The following is a 17753-nucleotide window of genomic DNA, read 5'->3' on the forward strand; positions in this document are numbered from 1 at the left end:
AAGTTTCCTTGGGACTACAAGCGAGGTGACCCTCTCTGTCGGCACGATGTGTTTCATGCACATTTCACACGGTCATTACCTACCTGGTCTGACCTGTGTAGTCGGTGTTGATAGATGGTTAACTGCAGCTTTAGCCAAGTGAACAATTAAGCATGTCATGGTTGCTTTAATTACAAGCTGCTAGACTCACTCATGTCTTTGAAATGGATGCTGCTTGGTATGTCTGCTGGGAGGAAGCACTAATACAGGAAACATGATATCTGTACATCAGAAGGTGATTGGGTCCTAGATTTTACAGTGAGATAAGATAGCTTTGAGGTGTGTGTGTGCATGTGTGTGTGTGTGAAGGGAGGGGATAGAGACTCAGGTCATGGGGAACCTGATCAGTTGCCATTTGAGAATATTGGTCTTTATCGGGGAAAAAGGAACAGTGAAGAATTGCAGTGTGTAATCTTCCATCAAGGAAAGACAGAAGCAGGGAGAAAGAGAGAGGGAGCGAAAGACTAGGTTCTTTACTATAAGGCAGGTTGATTAGATTATGGTGCAAGGCCCATCACACAGGAAATGAATTACCAAGAAAGCCAGACATGGGTAGCAGCTGACCAAGTGCTGTACTGCTGCACTCATGCAGCCATACATAGAGAGAGAGAGAGAGGCAGAGAGACTTTGATGGATGAAATGTTTTAAAGAGATTGTTGAATAATTGGGAGAAAAAATGTAGTTGTGTCTTTGGATCTCAAAATGAATAGAAGAGGAATGGGAGGGAGCAAATCACAGAGCAGGAGGGAGAAGGAGAGGGGGAGGGAGGGAGAGATATACCTGGAGGTAGGGATGTACTGTAAAGAAAGGGAAAACCTCCCACAGTAGACAAGGTGCATGCTCTGCATTGCTTCAACATTAAAATGGATTGCTAGAATGTCTTTCACTTGCCCACCTATTGTCACGCCCTGACCCTATTGTCACGCCCTGACCTTAGATTCTCAGTTTTTCTATATATTTTGGTTAGGTCAGGGTGTGACTAGGGTGGGTACTCTAGTTGTTGTATGTCTACGCATCAGGTCTCCAGTGCGCATCCACAGTCCAGTACGTCCTGTGCCTCTTCCCTGCACTCGCCTTGAGGTGCGTGTCATCAGCCCAGTGCCACCTGTACCGGTCCCACACATCAGACCTCCAGTGCGCCACCACAGTCCAGAGCTTCCGGCGACGGTTCCCAGTCCGGAACCTCCGGCGACGGTTCCCAGTCCGGAACCTCCGGCGACGGTCCCCAGTCCGGGGCCTCTAGCGACGAGCTGCAGTCCAGAGCCTCCGGCGACGATCCACGGTCCGGTTCCACAAAAGCGGAGGGATCAGTGTAAGGAGGGGGGGCTGCGTCCAGAACCGGAGCCGCCACCCAGGGCAGATGCCCCCCTATAGGGTTTGTGGCCGGGAGTCCGCACCTTTGGGGGGGGAGTACTGTCACGCCCTGACCTTAGATTCTCTGTTTTTTAAATATTTTGGTTATATATATATTTTGTTATGTCTATGGTTTTTGTCATCTAGGGTTTTTGTATGTCTATGTTGGCCTGATATGGTTCCCAATCAGAGACAGCTGTTTATCGTTGTCTCTGATTGGGGATCATATTTAGGTAGCCATTTTCCCCATTGTTAGTTGTGGGATCTTGTCTATGTTTAGTTGCCTGTCAGCACTAGTTTATATAGCTTCACGTTTCGTTTGGTTGTTTGTTGTTTTTGTTCATTCATTAAAAAGAGAATGTGCGCATACCACGCTGCACCTTGGTCCGATCCTTATGACGAACGTGACACCTATGGACTAAAGGAGACCAGGACCTTACATGTTCTGTTAAGAGGCAAATTGGCTCTGGCAGTCAAAACAGCCAAATACTCCATCTAAACTTGAATCGACTCTCAATTGCGGTACGGTTCTAGAAACATAAAGCCTTCTATTTTCATACCACATTAAAATAATTTCACAAATGAAAAATATACCCTTGCTGTACACTGTTTTAACCGGCTTTACCACAGTTGCACCTGACAGTATTCTTCAGTACACCATTTGTGGCATCCGTGTTCCCTTTACACACAGGTGTTCAGAGACACAAATCGCTAATTAGTACAGGTCTTCCGTGTACATGCACACTAACCCACACAACCCAACATACAGAGCTGGCAACTAATTTGCCTCTGCAGTAGAATGCATTTAGGCTTCCTGGAACTTCACAGTGTACTTTTTTACAAGTTGCTTTGAGGCTATGCACTGCAGTACAATAACACTGAGCAACAACTGAGCAATAGGCACTGTAGTATACCATTTTCAATACAGTAAGAAGTTATTCTTTCACTTGTTATCAACATATTATGCTTCTGTATATTTTGAATATGACTAAATTGTTTGGAATGTCAATTTTGACTTATTTTCTTAGATTCCTTGTCACTAGGTTTTTGCTAATGACACCTTACTGGACACCTAGCATTCCTCCTAGTCACTTTCCAAATGCTTTGTTACCAGACCACTAATTCTCTGTCCTGCAGCAGCACACCCTGGACTCATGAGAAACACATGAAGAAGTCTATCGCCTTGGAAACCTGCTGCTTCTCCCTCAGATTCTCAAGGCTTACTCAGTCCAGAGCCTACCCATGTACTGCAAAGTAAGCGTTATGTATTTAATTAATTTTGTTACAATAAAAGTTAGACTGGTCAACCAATATACATTTTTTCTAAAAACCCTTTGTCTCTCCTGTCACGACTTCTGCCGAAGTTGGTCGGTTCGGCGGTCGAAGTTGGTTCGGGGGTCGAATTCACCGACCTTCTAGTCATCGCTGATCCACTTTTCATTTTCCATTGGTTTTGTCTTGTCACACCTGGTTCCTATTCCATCAATTACATGTTGTGTATTTAACCCTCTGTTCCCCCCCATGTCCTTGTTGGTAATTGGTTTCTTGTAGTGCTTGTGCAACGGTATGCTGGTGTTTACCGGGTTTTGTTTGACCCATTTATTGTATTGTTCTGTTGACGGTGGTTTGTGGATATTAAACGAAACCGTTGTAAATCAGTTTTCGCTCTCCTGCGCCTGACTTCTCTGCCGCCAGTACGCACCTCACTACAATACCCACAAAAAGATGAAAATACTACATTTACATTGTCATTGTGTCTGAGCTCAGAGGACATGACCAGATCTTAAATATAAGAACAACAAAGTGTTGATCTGAAATCTGCTGAGCAGGATTCAAACAGAGATCACTCTAAACCAGTCGGTCATGCAGGATTAAATTGCACAGTCATAGCCCTTGCCTGCCAGAATATCAATAAAGTATTCCATTACCGTGGAAATAAAGGAAAGAGAGAGAAAGAGGAAATTAATTCAGCTCTGCAATCTTAACCAAATGAGCGTTGTGATATAAAATCCTGATTAATAAAACAAATGTCTTTTTCTGGATTTATTTGCACAAAGTACTTTGTTGAACAACTTTCCAATGTCTTACATAATTGATGCTGATGATGTCACTTATGTACATCTACTGTACCATTACAGATAAATGAAGGATATTAACAGTGAAAGAGAAGACAGACGATAGAGTGACAAGGAGTGGGACAAAGCAAGAGGAGGAGATGATTTGAAGAAATAAAAGCAGGGAGCAGACACAGAATCCTACAAAGGATATATCAGCTGTCAAGGTGAGGAGGGGGAGGTGGGCTTGGCGATGGGGACATCTTTAGAGATGAAGGCATTAACGTGGGAAACAGTTTGGCCTCCTGCTATGGACAAAAGGGAGGGGCAGATGGAAGAGAGAGAGAGAAAACAAAGGGGGAAGAGGGCCTGCTACTGTGGGCTAGGGAGTGGCCTAAGACTCATGTATGTTGAGGAGTGATGGATAGAGGAAGGAGGCAGGGGCTCTGGAGACTAGGAGGGAGGGAAGTAGGGTGTGGCTGAGGAGGGGGTGTTTGCAGGGAGGCAGCGGGGGATGGGGGTGAGGCAGATGGGATGTCCAGCTCGTGTATATAAAAGCCACAGCACTCCTCAGTCAGACATCCTGTTGCTTCACTCCCTGCTCCCAGGCACCTTCGGCTCCACCAGACAGAGACAGTAAGGAGAGATAGATAGTTTGAAATAAATAGTTAGCAAAATTACAGGCCACCAAATATCAACCATGAGCCACCCTTCAATGAACCACCCTTCAGGACGCGCCTCCACCTCCTACCGTCGCACATTCGGGGGCCCCAACCCCATCTCGATGTCCTCCTATTCGCCTTCATACTCCCGCATGCCAATATCCAGCGGGCACTACATGCGCTCTATATCACCCGTGGTGCCCACTCGCTCCTCCAACTACCACCACCAGCAGCGCCAGCGCTCCAGCACCCAGCCACCCCGTCTCACCTACGAAAAGGTGGACTTCCAGCTGGCCGACGCGGTCAACGCCGAGTTCCTGGCCACCCGCAGCAACGAGAAGGTGGAGCTGCAGGACCTCAACGACCGCTTCGCCAGCTTCATCGACAAGGTGCACTACCTGGAGCAGCAGAACAGCGGGTTGCAGCAGGAGCTGAGCCAGTTCAAGGGTCAACAGCAGGAGGGACAGCCCAACCGGGCCACCGAGCTCTTCCAGGAGGAGCTGAGGGAGCTGAGGCGCCAGCTGGACCACGTGGGAAAGGAGAGGGACCAGTACCAGGTGGAGAGGGACAACCTGGCAGAAGACATGAACCTTATCAAACAGAGGTGGGTGACATGGATGAGAGAGTGGGAGGGAGGGGTGGGGTGTGAAGGATGTTTGGAGAGTGAGGGTTAAGGTAAGGGAGGGTTGTAGGATGCTTGGGTAGTGCATGGGTGCATGGGTGAGGCAGAAAAATTTTAGGAGCAAGAAGTAGGGTGGGGGGGCGGTTGTTTGGGAAGTTCATGAGGGATGTAGAGAGATTTTGGGAGGTATTGGTGTTTGAAAGGGGGGTGTAACGATTGAGAGTGTATTTCAGGAAGTTGGCAGACTAGCAGTTTTTTATACTCTGATGTTGATAGATACGTTCTGGGCAGTGAGGGGACAGGGTGTGTGTCTGTGTACAGTCTGTGACTTTCACACCACCACCACCACCCTCCCATCACCCCCACTAATCTTTAAACATACCCTTACACCACAATATTTATAGGCTGTATTTTAAACACTGATACAGGACCAGGGGTCTTTGGGTTCCAACCAAAAACTCCATACCAGCAGTGGTGGGCTGGCTGGGGTGTGGCACTTTGGAAGGATGAACACAAAAGCACCGCAGCATACTACCGCACTCTGTGCTTTACTGCAGTGTGTGTGTGTGTGTGTGTGTGTGTGTGTGTGTGTGTGTGTGTGTGTGTGTGTGTGTGTGTGTGTGTGTGTGTGTGTGTGTGTGTGTGTGTGTGTGTGTGTGTGTGTGTGTGTGTGTGTGTGTGTGTGTGTGTGTGCAAACACGCTAAATGTCATGGCATTGGGCAGGAAGGATCCAACATAAAAAAAGATGAAATGCTTCAGCATATCATAACCAAGCAATGAATGGGACACCAAGGAAAATAAGGCACTACAGTATTAGAACATTTCTACTTGACCATTTATATAGTATTTACAAACTTTCAATGGACATCTCAGCAACTGTTGAGGCAGATTATTTAATCAAATATGTTTTATTAAATCAAACAAATGCCATTAAACGGAAGATGAAACTTCCTGCATCCATGGAATGTAAATATAGACAATAACACATTTCATTTTAAATTACACTGCAGTTCCATCAGCCCTTTCAAACCGAACCACAATATTTTTCTTTCAAACTCAAACTTGAGAAGAGCCAGACAACCAGTTATGGGAAACAGTATTTTTCCCCATTTGAGTTACAATTTCTGTAGACACCCACTAACTACATGTAAACGCACAAACACTCCCCATGTCCCTTCCCTGCCCCAGCGAGGGGTAGAGAGATGACAGAAGAGGGAGGGGAATGAGAGAGGGAAGAGGCAGTAGAGGAGGAAGAGGGGGAGGTGTAGGTGGGGAGAAAAATAGCATCTGGAAAAATCAATGTGACTCAATGAGAGTGGCTCCATTAGGGGATGTTCAGTGTCCCCCTGTGATGATGGGACGGTGCCTGGGACCCCATTAGGAAAAAAGGACCCCTGTGACATGGCATGAATTAAAGATGAGGTGAGGCAGCAAGCCCCACACATGCAGTAACCCTCCCCCACACACACGCACACGTCAAGCAATCAAGTGACTGACCACAGGGACAGCCAATCCCCAGCGAGCCTGCTGTGATTCCATGTTAGATACAGAGTGGATATGGTGTGAACTGAATGATATCATTGGACTTATGATATAATTTTTGTTGACTCATCACAACAGTGGAAGAGACACTCCGTGTTCTATGACCCTGTCCTATGATGACTAATACAAAACCAAAAGATTTATCAAACTGTTTTAACCTATTTGAATATCTATTCAACCAGGCTTTATATTTTTACGCTTTATATCTGCTTATAAAACGTTAAGTATATTTGACATTTAGGAAAGGGAAGGCTTAGTCAGACCAGTCAGTATACTATTAGGCTTACGTAGTATAGACTTTGGTGGCAGAATGCCCAGAGCTGTCAGGCTTAAGACAGGGTGTGTCCAGATGACCTCCAAGAAGTGGTAATTAGCCAAATTTGTTTGATGTAGCAGCTGCTGACCCCATTGGATACGCTCCCAAATCCTTTTACAGGACAGTGAATTACCAAATTGATCCAGAGGCTTTTTGCCAGCTGATGCTTCTTTCTGAGGAGGAGACCTATGACACCCAGCCAGACATACTAGACCTGCATCCCAAATGGCACCCTATTCCCTATAAAGTGCACACCTTTTGACCAGAGCCCTATGTAGGGAATAACTTACGATTTGGGACAAACCCTCAGATAGCCCTTATGCAATTAGCACTGTGTTCCATCCTGTCCCAAGGCTTCAGCTTCCTTTATCCAGAGCTGGACGAAACCTAGACTATAACCCAAGTATTGTGAACGATATCAAATTAGTTCTAAAGTGCCATAAAGAGTTACATAGGGAATTTCCATTAATTGATGTATTCTAAGATGGAGGTCTGAGGTTCCATAAATAGATAATATGAATCTACAACAGGAATTTCCATAGGCCTATGCATGATTGTAATAAATATTTTCTCCTTGTATGTATTTTCTTCTTACAGACTGGATGAGGAGAATCAGAAGAGATCTGAGGCTGAGAGCAACCTGCTTGTCTTCCGCAAGGTTAACATACCCTAGACTCAAACCATCACAATGTACACCAAATCAATATATTGGGCAGCGAGTCAATAGTTGACGGTAAAAGTCTGATTGAAATTCTCAGCCTGGATAATCACATTTGGCTCGCCGGTTGTGATGTCAGAGCCCAACCCAAAGCTTCCCTTACCTCATAGCCCTGCATAACAGTGACATCTTCTGTTTGGCTGAGATAGAGCTGATTATTATGATTACATTACAACTCTGAGAATCGTGCAATCATGGGTTTTCACTACAGATGTAGGATCTTAATTTGAGCCAGCTTGCTACAGCAGAAAAATAATCCTGCGGAAACAGGAAATATGAATTATTATGTGAATTCTAATTAATGGACATTTTTGTAGGGGTCCATGCATTTTTCAAGTCTAAAATTTCAAAGTGGAAATTGCAAACTTCAGAAGCCTTTTAAATCTAAAATACACTACAAGTTTTAAATGTCCTGCATTGCAGGCAAGTTCCCCTGCAACAGGGTGGTCAAATTAAGATCCTACATCTGTAGGAACCAAATGGAAACAAACAGACCGAAACGGCAAGGGACTAATCTGAACTACTCTAATAAGAAATGCTTGTTTTCATTTTTTTAAATGTACGGTTTTAACAGTGTGCGCTAATGAATACAAACTAAGATACGTATGACAAAACACAATATTGATGGCATTGCATTGTTGATATAATACTGCATCCCACTCACTGTTAGAGTTATCTGATCAAGCCAAAAATATTTGTTTAACCTGTTTGGGGGTTGATGAAATACTTACTAATAACAGTTTGATCTGGAACCAGGATGTGGATGATGCCACTCTGTCTCGCCTGGAGCTGGAGAGGAAGATCGAGTCTCTGATGGATGAGATTGAGTTCCTCAAGAAGCTACATGATGAGGTAGATGCAGCTGCTGAAATGGTCGACCACAAATCATGGTCTTCATGATGATCCATGCATAATCATACCTTTTTGGATTCAACCTGCTATTTAGAGGCCTTTTTTCCCCAATTGACCTCTCACTTGCTCTTGTCTTCTCAGGAGATCCAGGAGGTGCAGGTGAGTTTCCAGACCCAGCAAATGAAGATGGAGGTGGACCAGACTGCCAGGCCTGACCTGACCGCTGCCCTCAAGGACATCAGGGCCCAGTACGAGAACATCGCCTCCAAGAACATGTATGAGTCTGAGGAGTGGTACAAGTCCAAGGTGAGAACAATGGACACACACACAAATTTGAACGACCTAATCACACACACACACACACACACACACACACACACACACACACACACACACACACACACACACACACACACACACAGAGAGAGTAACACCTGTTCTTATTTGTGTGTTTGTTCTATGCTCCTGCAGTTTGCTGACCTGACAGACTCTGCCAAGCGTAACACTGATGCTATGAGGCAGTCCAAGCAAGAGCAAAACGAGCACAGGAGGCAGATGCAGTCCCTCAGCTGTGAGATTGATGCACTGAAGAGCACGGTGAGGCCTCACAGAACTTGCCTATTTGTCTGTAATCAACCCCAATTTACACTGGCTGAGTGAGCAACAACAGTACAATGATCCCAGGCTTAACCCAAAATGACTGCCAGCCATGAATCACCCAAGTGTGTCAGGCATGTAAGTAGAGGATGATGCGAGTGAGCAAAATCCCTTATAATTTCCTCCCCCAATAATCTCCCCAAATCTTCCCCCAGTGATGGAATACAGTGTTTTATAAGTCCATATGGGCTGGGCATCCTGAAGATGCAATATAATCTATTAATAAAATCCCCCATTTCCTCCTGCCCTCACTGTATGTATGTGTGTATTTTTCAGAACGAGGCTCTGCTGAGGCAGATGCGTGAGATGGAGGACCAGTTTGGCGTGGAGGCCAATAACTACCAGGACAACGTGGTCCGCCACGAGGACGAGATCCACCACCTGAAGGACGAGATGGCCCGACACCTGAGGGAGTACCAGGACCTGCTCAACGTCAAGATGGCCCTGGACATAGAAATCGCCACTTACCGCAAGCTGCTGGAGGGAGAGGAGAGCAGGTGAGGAGGATAAGGGTTAGGACATCCTTACTCGCATCTGATTATGAACACATTCCTGAGCTAACCTATTGCTTCATTTCTCTTTAGGATTACTGTTCCCATGCATCCCTCCCAGTATGGCCGTAGTGGTGATAGGGGTGAGTTCCATCATATTACCAATAATACTAGTCTTTATCTCTCAATGTATTTCCCTCTCCATGCAAATACCTATATACTTGCCAGTATTATCTTTATATTTAACATATTCATAATCTATTAGATGTATATAAATGATCATGCACAGTATCTAAAACGGGCTTATCCCCTCATAGGCTATGACCATACCCCAGACACCCCTAGCAGGAAGCCTGTGGTGATTAAGACAGTGGAGACTCGTGATGGAGAGGTAAACATTCCAAATATTTCCTGGTATCAAGAAAATGTGTTCCATACTTTCTATCTCCACCTTGATATTCATTATACAGTGTAGTTTCACGAGAAAGCATTTGCAGGAAGTGGTGGGATTTGACTGAGGTTTGTTTCTCTTCTTCTCTTCCTCCAGGTGGTGAAGGAATCAAAGAAGGAGAAGGAGAGGAGTGAGAGGGATGGCAAACATGATACTAATGTCGGGGATCATGGCAGGGATGACCACGATGACTAGAATAGTTAGGTACCAATCACCTGTTCCAGATTCAGATGTAGCAATACAACACAAAAGAACAAAAAAAAAAGTTAAAAGCTACATACTCCATAATTGCTATTCACCTTTCACCCTTTAAGATCACATTTTTCTGTAGAGCAGAGAGCCTGTAGTATATATTTGTGCAATGTTAAAAGTTGACGAAATCTCATTTAGAGAGCAAACTTAGTCACAGGATGTGATCGTGGTGCTAGTTTCAATAACCGATCATTCCTCATTGAAGATAAAATACAAAACAAAGACAGCCATACATGAGCATACCCAGACACGATAGTCCTATTTTTCCACGATAGGCAAATTGAACCTTTTTATCGATACACCACTTGAGGCCTTGATTTACAGTTAAATTATATACTTTTTTTGTAGCTGAACTTATCATTCAATAAAATGGGTAAATGGAAAGTGGCAAAAACAAAGCAAAAGTTTTTTTTGTGATCCCTCCACAAAAAAAAAAACATCTCTGACATGGTACTCTCTCCAGTCGAAGGACATGATTTGATTTAGCTTTGAGAGACAGTGGACAACAATCAGTACAATTTAAAAAGGAGAGGGTCTTTGTATAGTGTCATGGAACTCTCAATGTAAAATATTCTGCCAGAGAGGGACCACCAATGGGATTGATTATAGACACATACAGAACAATCATAGGCCACAGTAGCAGCACCACATACCCTGCTCACATTCCACTCACCTCAAAATAGAAAGGAAATGTGCTATGTGATTATATGAGAATGTGTGTTTCTGACAGAAATAGAAAAGAAAAAGAAAATGCTAATAAAATAATCTGGGACAGAGCTATGGAGTTTATCTTTATTCATTTGTATTGTATACTCTCATACTACTACAAAATCCTGTATAAAATGGAGATAAGGTTGACAATTGCAATGAATGTGTATTTGCATAAGTGAAACATGTCAATCAACAACTATTATACAGCAGAAATTAGTTCATTTGATTTATTACGCAGTATTACTTCATAATAACTAAGAAATCTGATTTCCAGTGCTCTTTTGTGTGAAGTGTACTATTTTAAAATAGAAAATATAGATCAGTTAATAGTTAATCAACATGGAGACTGGCACCTTGTGGGACAAAATGCAGCCAAGCAACTTCCAGGGAGTAATGCAGAGGCTGGTCATTGGTCCCAATGGAAATCTCTTAATGTACTTATCTTTTAAACAGGGCAACTGGGACCAAAATACAACTAGAGACTGAAATAGTCACTGTTCCATTCATTACATACTCTAAACAGGTGCACCTGGTTGTTGTCACTTTTAAGGCTTGACATATGTAATCTGATATCATGTTTATGCAAATTATTTGAAAAATCTAATCTCACACGTTGACAATATACATTATTTTCTGCAAAACAAGAACATGCTGTATCATACCTTAGCAGCCACTGATGACACTAAAGTGCATGACCTACCGTTTAACAGCAGTGAAGGCTACGATTCACGAGCGCTGCATCGGCGGTGGTCACGCTGAACTTGAATGTGATTATTGGAAGAAACCAACAGCTGTGCAGTACAGTATTATGTAGAGCTATTTTACACAAAAAAATCTTACCGTCCTTATGATTTTACAGGAAGAAAATGTTTAGCTGGGACAAGTGGTGATTACAACATTTCAATTAGGCTACACCTGGTTTTTGACAGGTATGTTGATGATAATGATAATGTAGGCTATTGATAATCCAGTATATGGCCAGTTATTGCTCGATATGTAGAAACTGGCCACATTAGCGCTACTCCCCTATGGCCAGCTACAGTGACTAACTTGTTTGCTGCTTTTCATAAACTAAGAGAGATTTAAAAATATATATATATATACTTGGTCATGAATAAAACAGCATTAAAAATGTTATTTAAGACGAAGGGGTTTATTGGTTCTGTTTTTGCTATGAAAGAATGTAGGGTAATTCACCCATAAAATTATTAATTCATTCAAGGTTTATACAATAGAACATTCCGGCAGAAAAACAACAGTCCAAACCCCATGTCTCTACCATATATGGTTCAAAGGTTACCAACGATATACTCTGAGAATTTAGCACGTTTAGAGTGAATGGAATATTTTTAATGCATAGCAGGACAAGAAAATGGTCCAATTCACACACTTATCAAAAGAACATCCCTGGTCATCCTTACTGGCTCTGATCTGGCGGACTCACTAAACATAAAGCTTTGTTTGTAAATTATGTCTTAGTGTTGGAGTGTGCCCCTGGCTATCCGTAAATAAAAAAACAACTAAAAATGGTGCCAAATAATTTCATATATAAGGAATTGCTACTTAAGTATATTTTTAGCAATTACATATACTTTTGATACTTAAGTATAGTTAAAACCAAATACTTTTAGACTTTTACTCAAGCAGTATTTTACTGGGTGACTTATACTTTTACTGGAGTCATTTTTTATTACGGTATCTTTACTTTTACTCAAGTATAACAATTGGGGTACTTTTTACACCACTGCAAATATGTGCACAGAATTTGAGAGAAATAAGCTTTTGGAAAATTTCGTTGTATTTTATTTCAGCTCATGAAACATGGGACCAACACTTTACATGTTGGGTTTATATTTTTGTTCAGTGTAATTTGAGCAGTGGCGACCCGTCATTTGAGCCCCACATGTTTAGCTAAAAAAATCCATACAGTGGGGGAAGAAAGTATTTAGTCAGCCACCAATTGTGCAAGTTCTCCCACTTAAAAAGATGAGAGAGGCCTGTAATTTTCATCATAGGTACACTTCAACTATGACAGACAAAATGAGGGAAAAAAATCCAGAAAATCACATTGTAGGATTTTTAATTAATTAATTTGCAAATTATGGTGGAAAATAAGTATTTGGTCAATAACAAATGTTTATCTCAATACTTTGTTATATACCTCTTGTTGGCAATGCCAGAGGTCAAACGTTTTCTGTAAGTCTTCACAAGGTTTTCACACACTGTTGCTGGTATTTTGGCCCATTCCTCCATGCAGATCTCCTCTAGAACAGTGATGTTTTGGGGCTGTTGCTGGGCAACACGGACTTTCAACTCCCTCCAAAGATTTCCTATGGGGTTTGAGATCTGGAGACTGGCTAGGCCACTCCAGGACCTTGAAATGCTTCTCCTTCGTTGCCCGGGCAGTGTGTTTGGGATCATTGTCATGCTGAAAGACCCAGCCACGTTTCATCTTCAATGCCCTTGCTGATGGAAGGAGGTTTTCACTCAAAATCTCATGATACATGGCCCCATTCATTCTTTCCTTTACACGGATCAGTCGTCCTAGTCCCTTTGCAGAAAAACAGCCCCAAAGCATGATGTTTCCACCCCTATGCTTCACAGTAGGTATGGTGTTCTTTGGATGCAACTCAGCATTCTTTGTCCTCCAAACATGACGAGTTGAGTTTTTACCAAAAAGTTATATTTTGGTTTCATCTGACCATATGACATTTTCCCAATCTTCTTCTGGATCATCCAAATGCTCTCTAGCAAACTTCAGACGGGCCTGGACATGTACTGGCTTAAGCATGGGGACACGTCTGGCACTGCAGGATTTGAGTCCCTGGCGGCATAGTGTGTTACTGATGGTAGGCTTTGTTACTTTGGTCCCAGCTCTCTGCAGGTCATGCACTAGGTCCCCACGTGTGGTTCTGGGATTTTTGCTCACCGTTCTTGTGATCATTTTGACCCCACGGGGTGAGATCTTGCGTGGAGCCCCAGATCGAGGGAGATTATCAGTGGTCTTGTATATCTTCCATTTCCTAATAATTGCTCCCACAGTTGATTTCTTCAAACCAAGCTGCTTACCTATTGCAGATTCAGTCTTCCCAGCCTGGTGCAGGTCTACAATTTTGTATCTGGTGTCCTTTGACAGCTCTTTGGTCTTGGCCATAGTGGAGTTTGGAGTGTGACTGTTTTAGGTTGTGGACAGGTGTCTTTTATACTGATAACAAGTTAAAACAGGTGCCATTAATACAGGTAACGAGTGGAGGACAGAGGAGCCTCTTAAAGAAGACGTTACAGGTCTGTGAGAGCCAGAAATCTTGCTTGTTTGTAGGTAACCAAATACTTATTTTCCACCATAATTTGCAAATAAATTCATTAAAAATTCTACAATGTGATTTTCTAGATTTTTTTTCTCATTTTGTCTGTCATAGTTGAAGTGTACCTATGATGAAAATTACAGGCCACTCTCGTCTTTTTAAGTGGGAGAACTTGCACAATTGGTGGCTGACTAAAGACTTTTTTGCCCCACTGTATACATGTATATACAGTACCAGTCAAAAGTTTGGACACACCTACTCATTCAAGGGTTTTTCTTTATTTTTATTATTTTCTACATTGTAGAATAATAGTGAAGACATCAAAACTATGAAATAAAACACATGGAATCATGTTGTAACCAAAAAAGTGTTAAACAAATCAAAATATATTTTATATTTGAGATTCTTCAAAGTAGCCACCCTTTGTATGGATGACAGTTTTGCACACTCTTGGCATTCTCTCAACCAGCTTCATGAGGTAGTCACCTGGAATGCATTTCAATTAACAGGTGTGTCTTGTTAAAAAAAAACTCTTGAGTGTAGGGGGCAGTATTTTGATGTTTGGATGAAAAACGTACCCTATTTCTCAGGCCCAGAATCTAGAATATGCATATAATTGTCAGATTAGGATAGAAAAAACTGTCAAAATATTGTCTGGGAGTATAACAGAACTGATATTGCAGGCAAAAACCTGAGGAAAATCCAAAGAAGAAGTGCCTTCTATTTTGAAAGCACGGTCCAGTTGAAATATTATCAATTATTTATTGTAAAAACAACCTGAGGATTGATTATAAAAAACATTTGACATGTTTCTACGAACTTTACGGAAACTATTTGGAATTCTCGTCTGCCCCGTCGTGCCGGCTCGAGCCTGTGGATTTCTGAACATAACGCGCCAACCAAATGGAGGTATTTTAGATATAAAAATAATCTTTATGGAACAAAAGGAACATTTATTGTGTAACTGGGAGTCTCGTGAGTGCAAACATCCGAAGATCATCAAAGGTGCTTTTCTGACTTTCGTGACCAATCTACTTTGCTGCTAGCTGTTTGTAATGTTTTGTCTGCTGAGAGAGATGTCCTTAAATTAAACGCTTGGTTTGCTTTCGCTAAAAAGCTTTTTTTTAAATCTGACATGCAAGGTGGATTAACAACAAGCTACACTGTGTTTTGCCATATTGCACTTGTGATTTCATGAATATTAAATATTTTTAGTAATTTAGTTTGAATTTGGCGCTCTGCAATTCAGAAATGACAGTCCATCATTACTTTACTGAACATGAAGGTCAGTCAATACGGAAAATAAAGACATTTGAACGTTTCTTCAAGTGCAGTCGCAAAAATCATCAAGCGCTATGATGATACTGGCTCTCACAAGGGCCGCAACAGGAAAGGAAGAACCATAGTTACCTCTGCTGCAGAGGATAAGTTCATTAGCGTTACCAGCCTCAGAATTTGAAGCCCAAATAAATGCTTCACAGAGTTCAAGTAACAGACACAACTCAACATCAACTATTCAGAGGACACTGCATGAATCAGGCCTTCATGGTTAATTGCTGCAAAGAAACCACTACTAAAGGACACCAACAATAAGAAGAGGCTTGCTTGGGCCAAGAAACATGAGCAATGAACATTGGAACGGTAGAAATCTGTCCTTTGGTATGATGAGTCCAAATTTGACATTTTTGGTTCCAACTGCCGTGTCTTCGTGAGACGCAGAGTAGGTGAACGGATGATCTCCCACCGTTAAGCACGGAGGAGGAGGTGTGATGGTGTGGGGTGCTTTGCTCTGACACTGTCAGTGATTTATTTAGAGTTCAAGGCACACTTAACCAGCATGGCTACCACAGAATTCTGCAGTGATCCGCCTTAGTGGGACTATCATTTGTTTTTCAACAGGACAATGAACCAATACACCTCCGTGTAAGGGCTATTTGACTAAGGAGAGTGATGGAGTGCTGCATCAGTTGACCTGGCCTCCACAATCACCAGAACCTCAACCCAATTGAGATGGTTTGGGATGAGTTGGATCGCACAGTGAAGGAAAAGCAGCCAACAAGTGCTCAGCATATGTGGGAACTCCTTAAAAACTGTTGGAAAATAATTCATGCCAAGAGTGTGCAAATCTGTCATCAAGGCAAAGGGTGGCTACTTTGAAGAATGTAAAATATAAAATATATTTTGGTTTGTTTAACACTTTTTTTGGTTACTACATGATTCCATATGTGATATTTTATCATTTTGATGTCTTCACTATCATTATACAATGTGGAAAATAGTCAAATAAAGAAAAACCCTCTATATAGGGTCCCACAGTTGACAGCGCATGTCAGAGCAAAAACCAAGCCATATGATGTCAAAGGAATTGTCCGTAGAGCTCCGTGACAGGATTGTGTCGAGGTCCCCATGAACACAGTGGCCTCCATCATTCTTAAATGGAAGAAGATTGAAACGACCAAGACTCTTGCTAGAGCTGGCCGCCTGGCCAAACTGAGCAATCGGTGAAGAAGAACCTTGGTCAGGGAGGTGACCAAGAACCCAATGGTCACTCTGACAGAGCTCCAGCGTTCCTCTGTGGAGATGGGGGAACCTTCCATAAGGACAACCATCTCTGCAGAATTCCACCAATCAGTTCTTCATGGTAGAGTGGCTAGACAGAAGACACTTCTCAGTAAAAGGCACATGACAGCCCGCTTGGAGTTTGCCAAAAGGCACCTAAAGGACTCTCAGACCATGAGAAACAAGATTTTCTGGTCTGATGAAACCAAGATTTAACTATTTGGCCAGAATGCCAAGCGTTACGTCTGGAGGAAACCTGGCACCATTCCTCCGGTGAAGCATGGTGGTGGCAGCATCATGTTGTGGGGATGTTTTTCAGCGACAGGGACTGGGAGACTAGTCAGGATCAAGGGAAAGATGAACGGCGCAAAATACAGAGAGATCCTTGATGAAAACCTGCTCCAGAGTGCTTAGGACCTCAGACTGGGGCGAAGGTTCACCTTCCAACAGGACAACGTCCCTAAGCACACAGCCAAGACAACGCAGGAGTGGTTTCGGAACAAGTCTCTGAATGTCCATGAGTGGCCCAACCAGAGCCTGGACTTGAACTCGATCAAACATCTCTGGAGAGACCTGAAAATAGTTGTGCAGCGATGCTCCTGATCCAACCTGACAGAGCTTGAGTGGATCTGCAGAGAAGAATGGGAGAAACTCCCCAAATACAGTTGTGCCAAGCTTGTAGCGTTATAGCCAAGAAGACTTGAGGCTGTAATTGCTGCCAAAGAGGCTTCAACAAAGTACTGAGAAAAGGGTCTGAAGTCTTATGTAAATGTTATATTTCAGTTTATTTATTTTTTATAAATTTGAAAACATTTCAACAAACCTGTTTTTGCTTTGTCATTATAGGGTATGGTGTGTAGATTGATGAGGGGAAATAACAATTTAATCCATTTTAGAATAAGGCTGTAACGTAATAAAATGTGGAAAAAGTCAAGGGGTCTGAATACTTTCCGAATGCACTGTAAACATTGACTCGCAACTGCATGGGCATGAAAAGTTTGAATCCATTGGCCATGCTGTAAATAAAATAAAATGTTATTTGTCACATGCACCGTATACAACAGGTGTAGTAGACCTTACAGTGAAATGCTTACTTACAAGCCCTTAACCAACAATGCAGTTTTAAGAAAATACCTTAAAAAAGTAAGAGATAAAAGTAACAAATAAT

General features: G+C 42.5%; 1 protein-coding gene across 1 annotated transcript; it reads left to right on the top strand.

Annotated features, from left to right (window-relative positions):
• The first annotated feature begins 4017 nt into the window (after positions 1–4017).
• Positions 4018–10787, top strand: LOC115143687 (plasticin-like). The gene is made up of 9 exons (XM_029684160.2): positions 4018–4712; positions 7187–7247; positions 8064–8159; positions 8301–8465; positions 8631–8756; positions 9093–9313; positions 9401–9450; positions 9625–9698; positions 9855–10787. Exons 1-9 carry the CDS (start codon positions 4147–4149, stop codon positions 9951–9953), a joined length of 1458 nt encoding a protein of 485 aa, XP_029540020.1. The 5' UTR covers positions 4018–4146; the 3' UTR covers positions 9954–10787.
• Positions 10788–17753: the final 6966 nt, after the last annotated feature.

Source organism: Oncorhynchus nerka, linkage group LG15 (assembly GCF_034236695.1).
Source record: "Oncorhynchus nerka isolate Pitt River linkage group LG15, Oner_Uvic_2.0, whole genome shotgun sequence".
In the NCBI taxonomy this organism is placed as follows: domain Eukaryota; kingdom Metazoa; phylum Chordata; class Actinopteri; order Salmoniformes; family Salmonidae; genus Oncorhynchus; species Oncorhynchus nerka.

Coding starts and splice junctions, on each gene's coding strand:
- LOC115143687 (XM_029684160.2), top strand. CDS start 4,147: ATGAGCCACCCTTCAATGAACCACCCTTCAGGACGCGCCTCCACCTCC. Junction 8,160..8,300: donor TCAAGAAGCTACATGATGAG/GTAGATGCAGCT, acceptor TTGTCTTCTCAG/GAGATCCAGGAGGTGCAGGT. Junction 8,757..9,092: donor TTGATGCACTGAAGAGCACG/GTGAGGCCTCAC, acceptor TGTATTTTTCAG/AACGAGGCTCTGCTGAGGCA.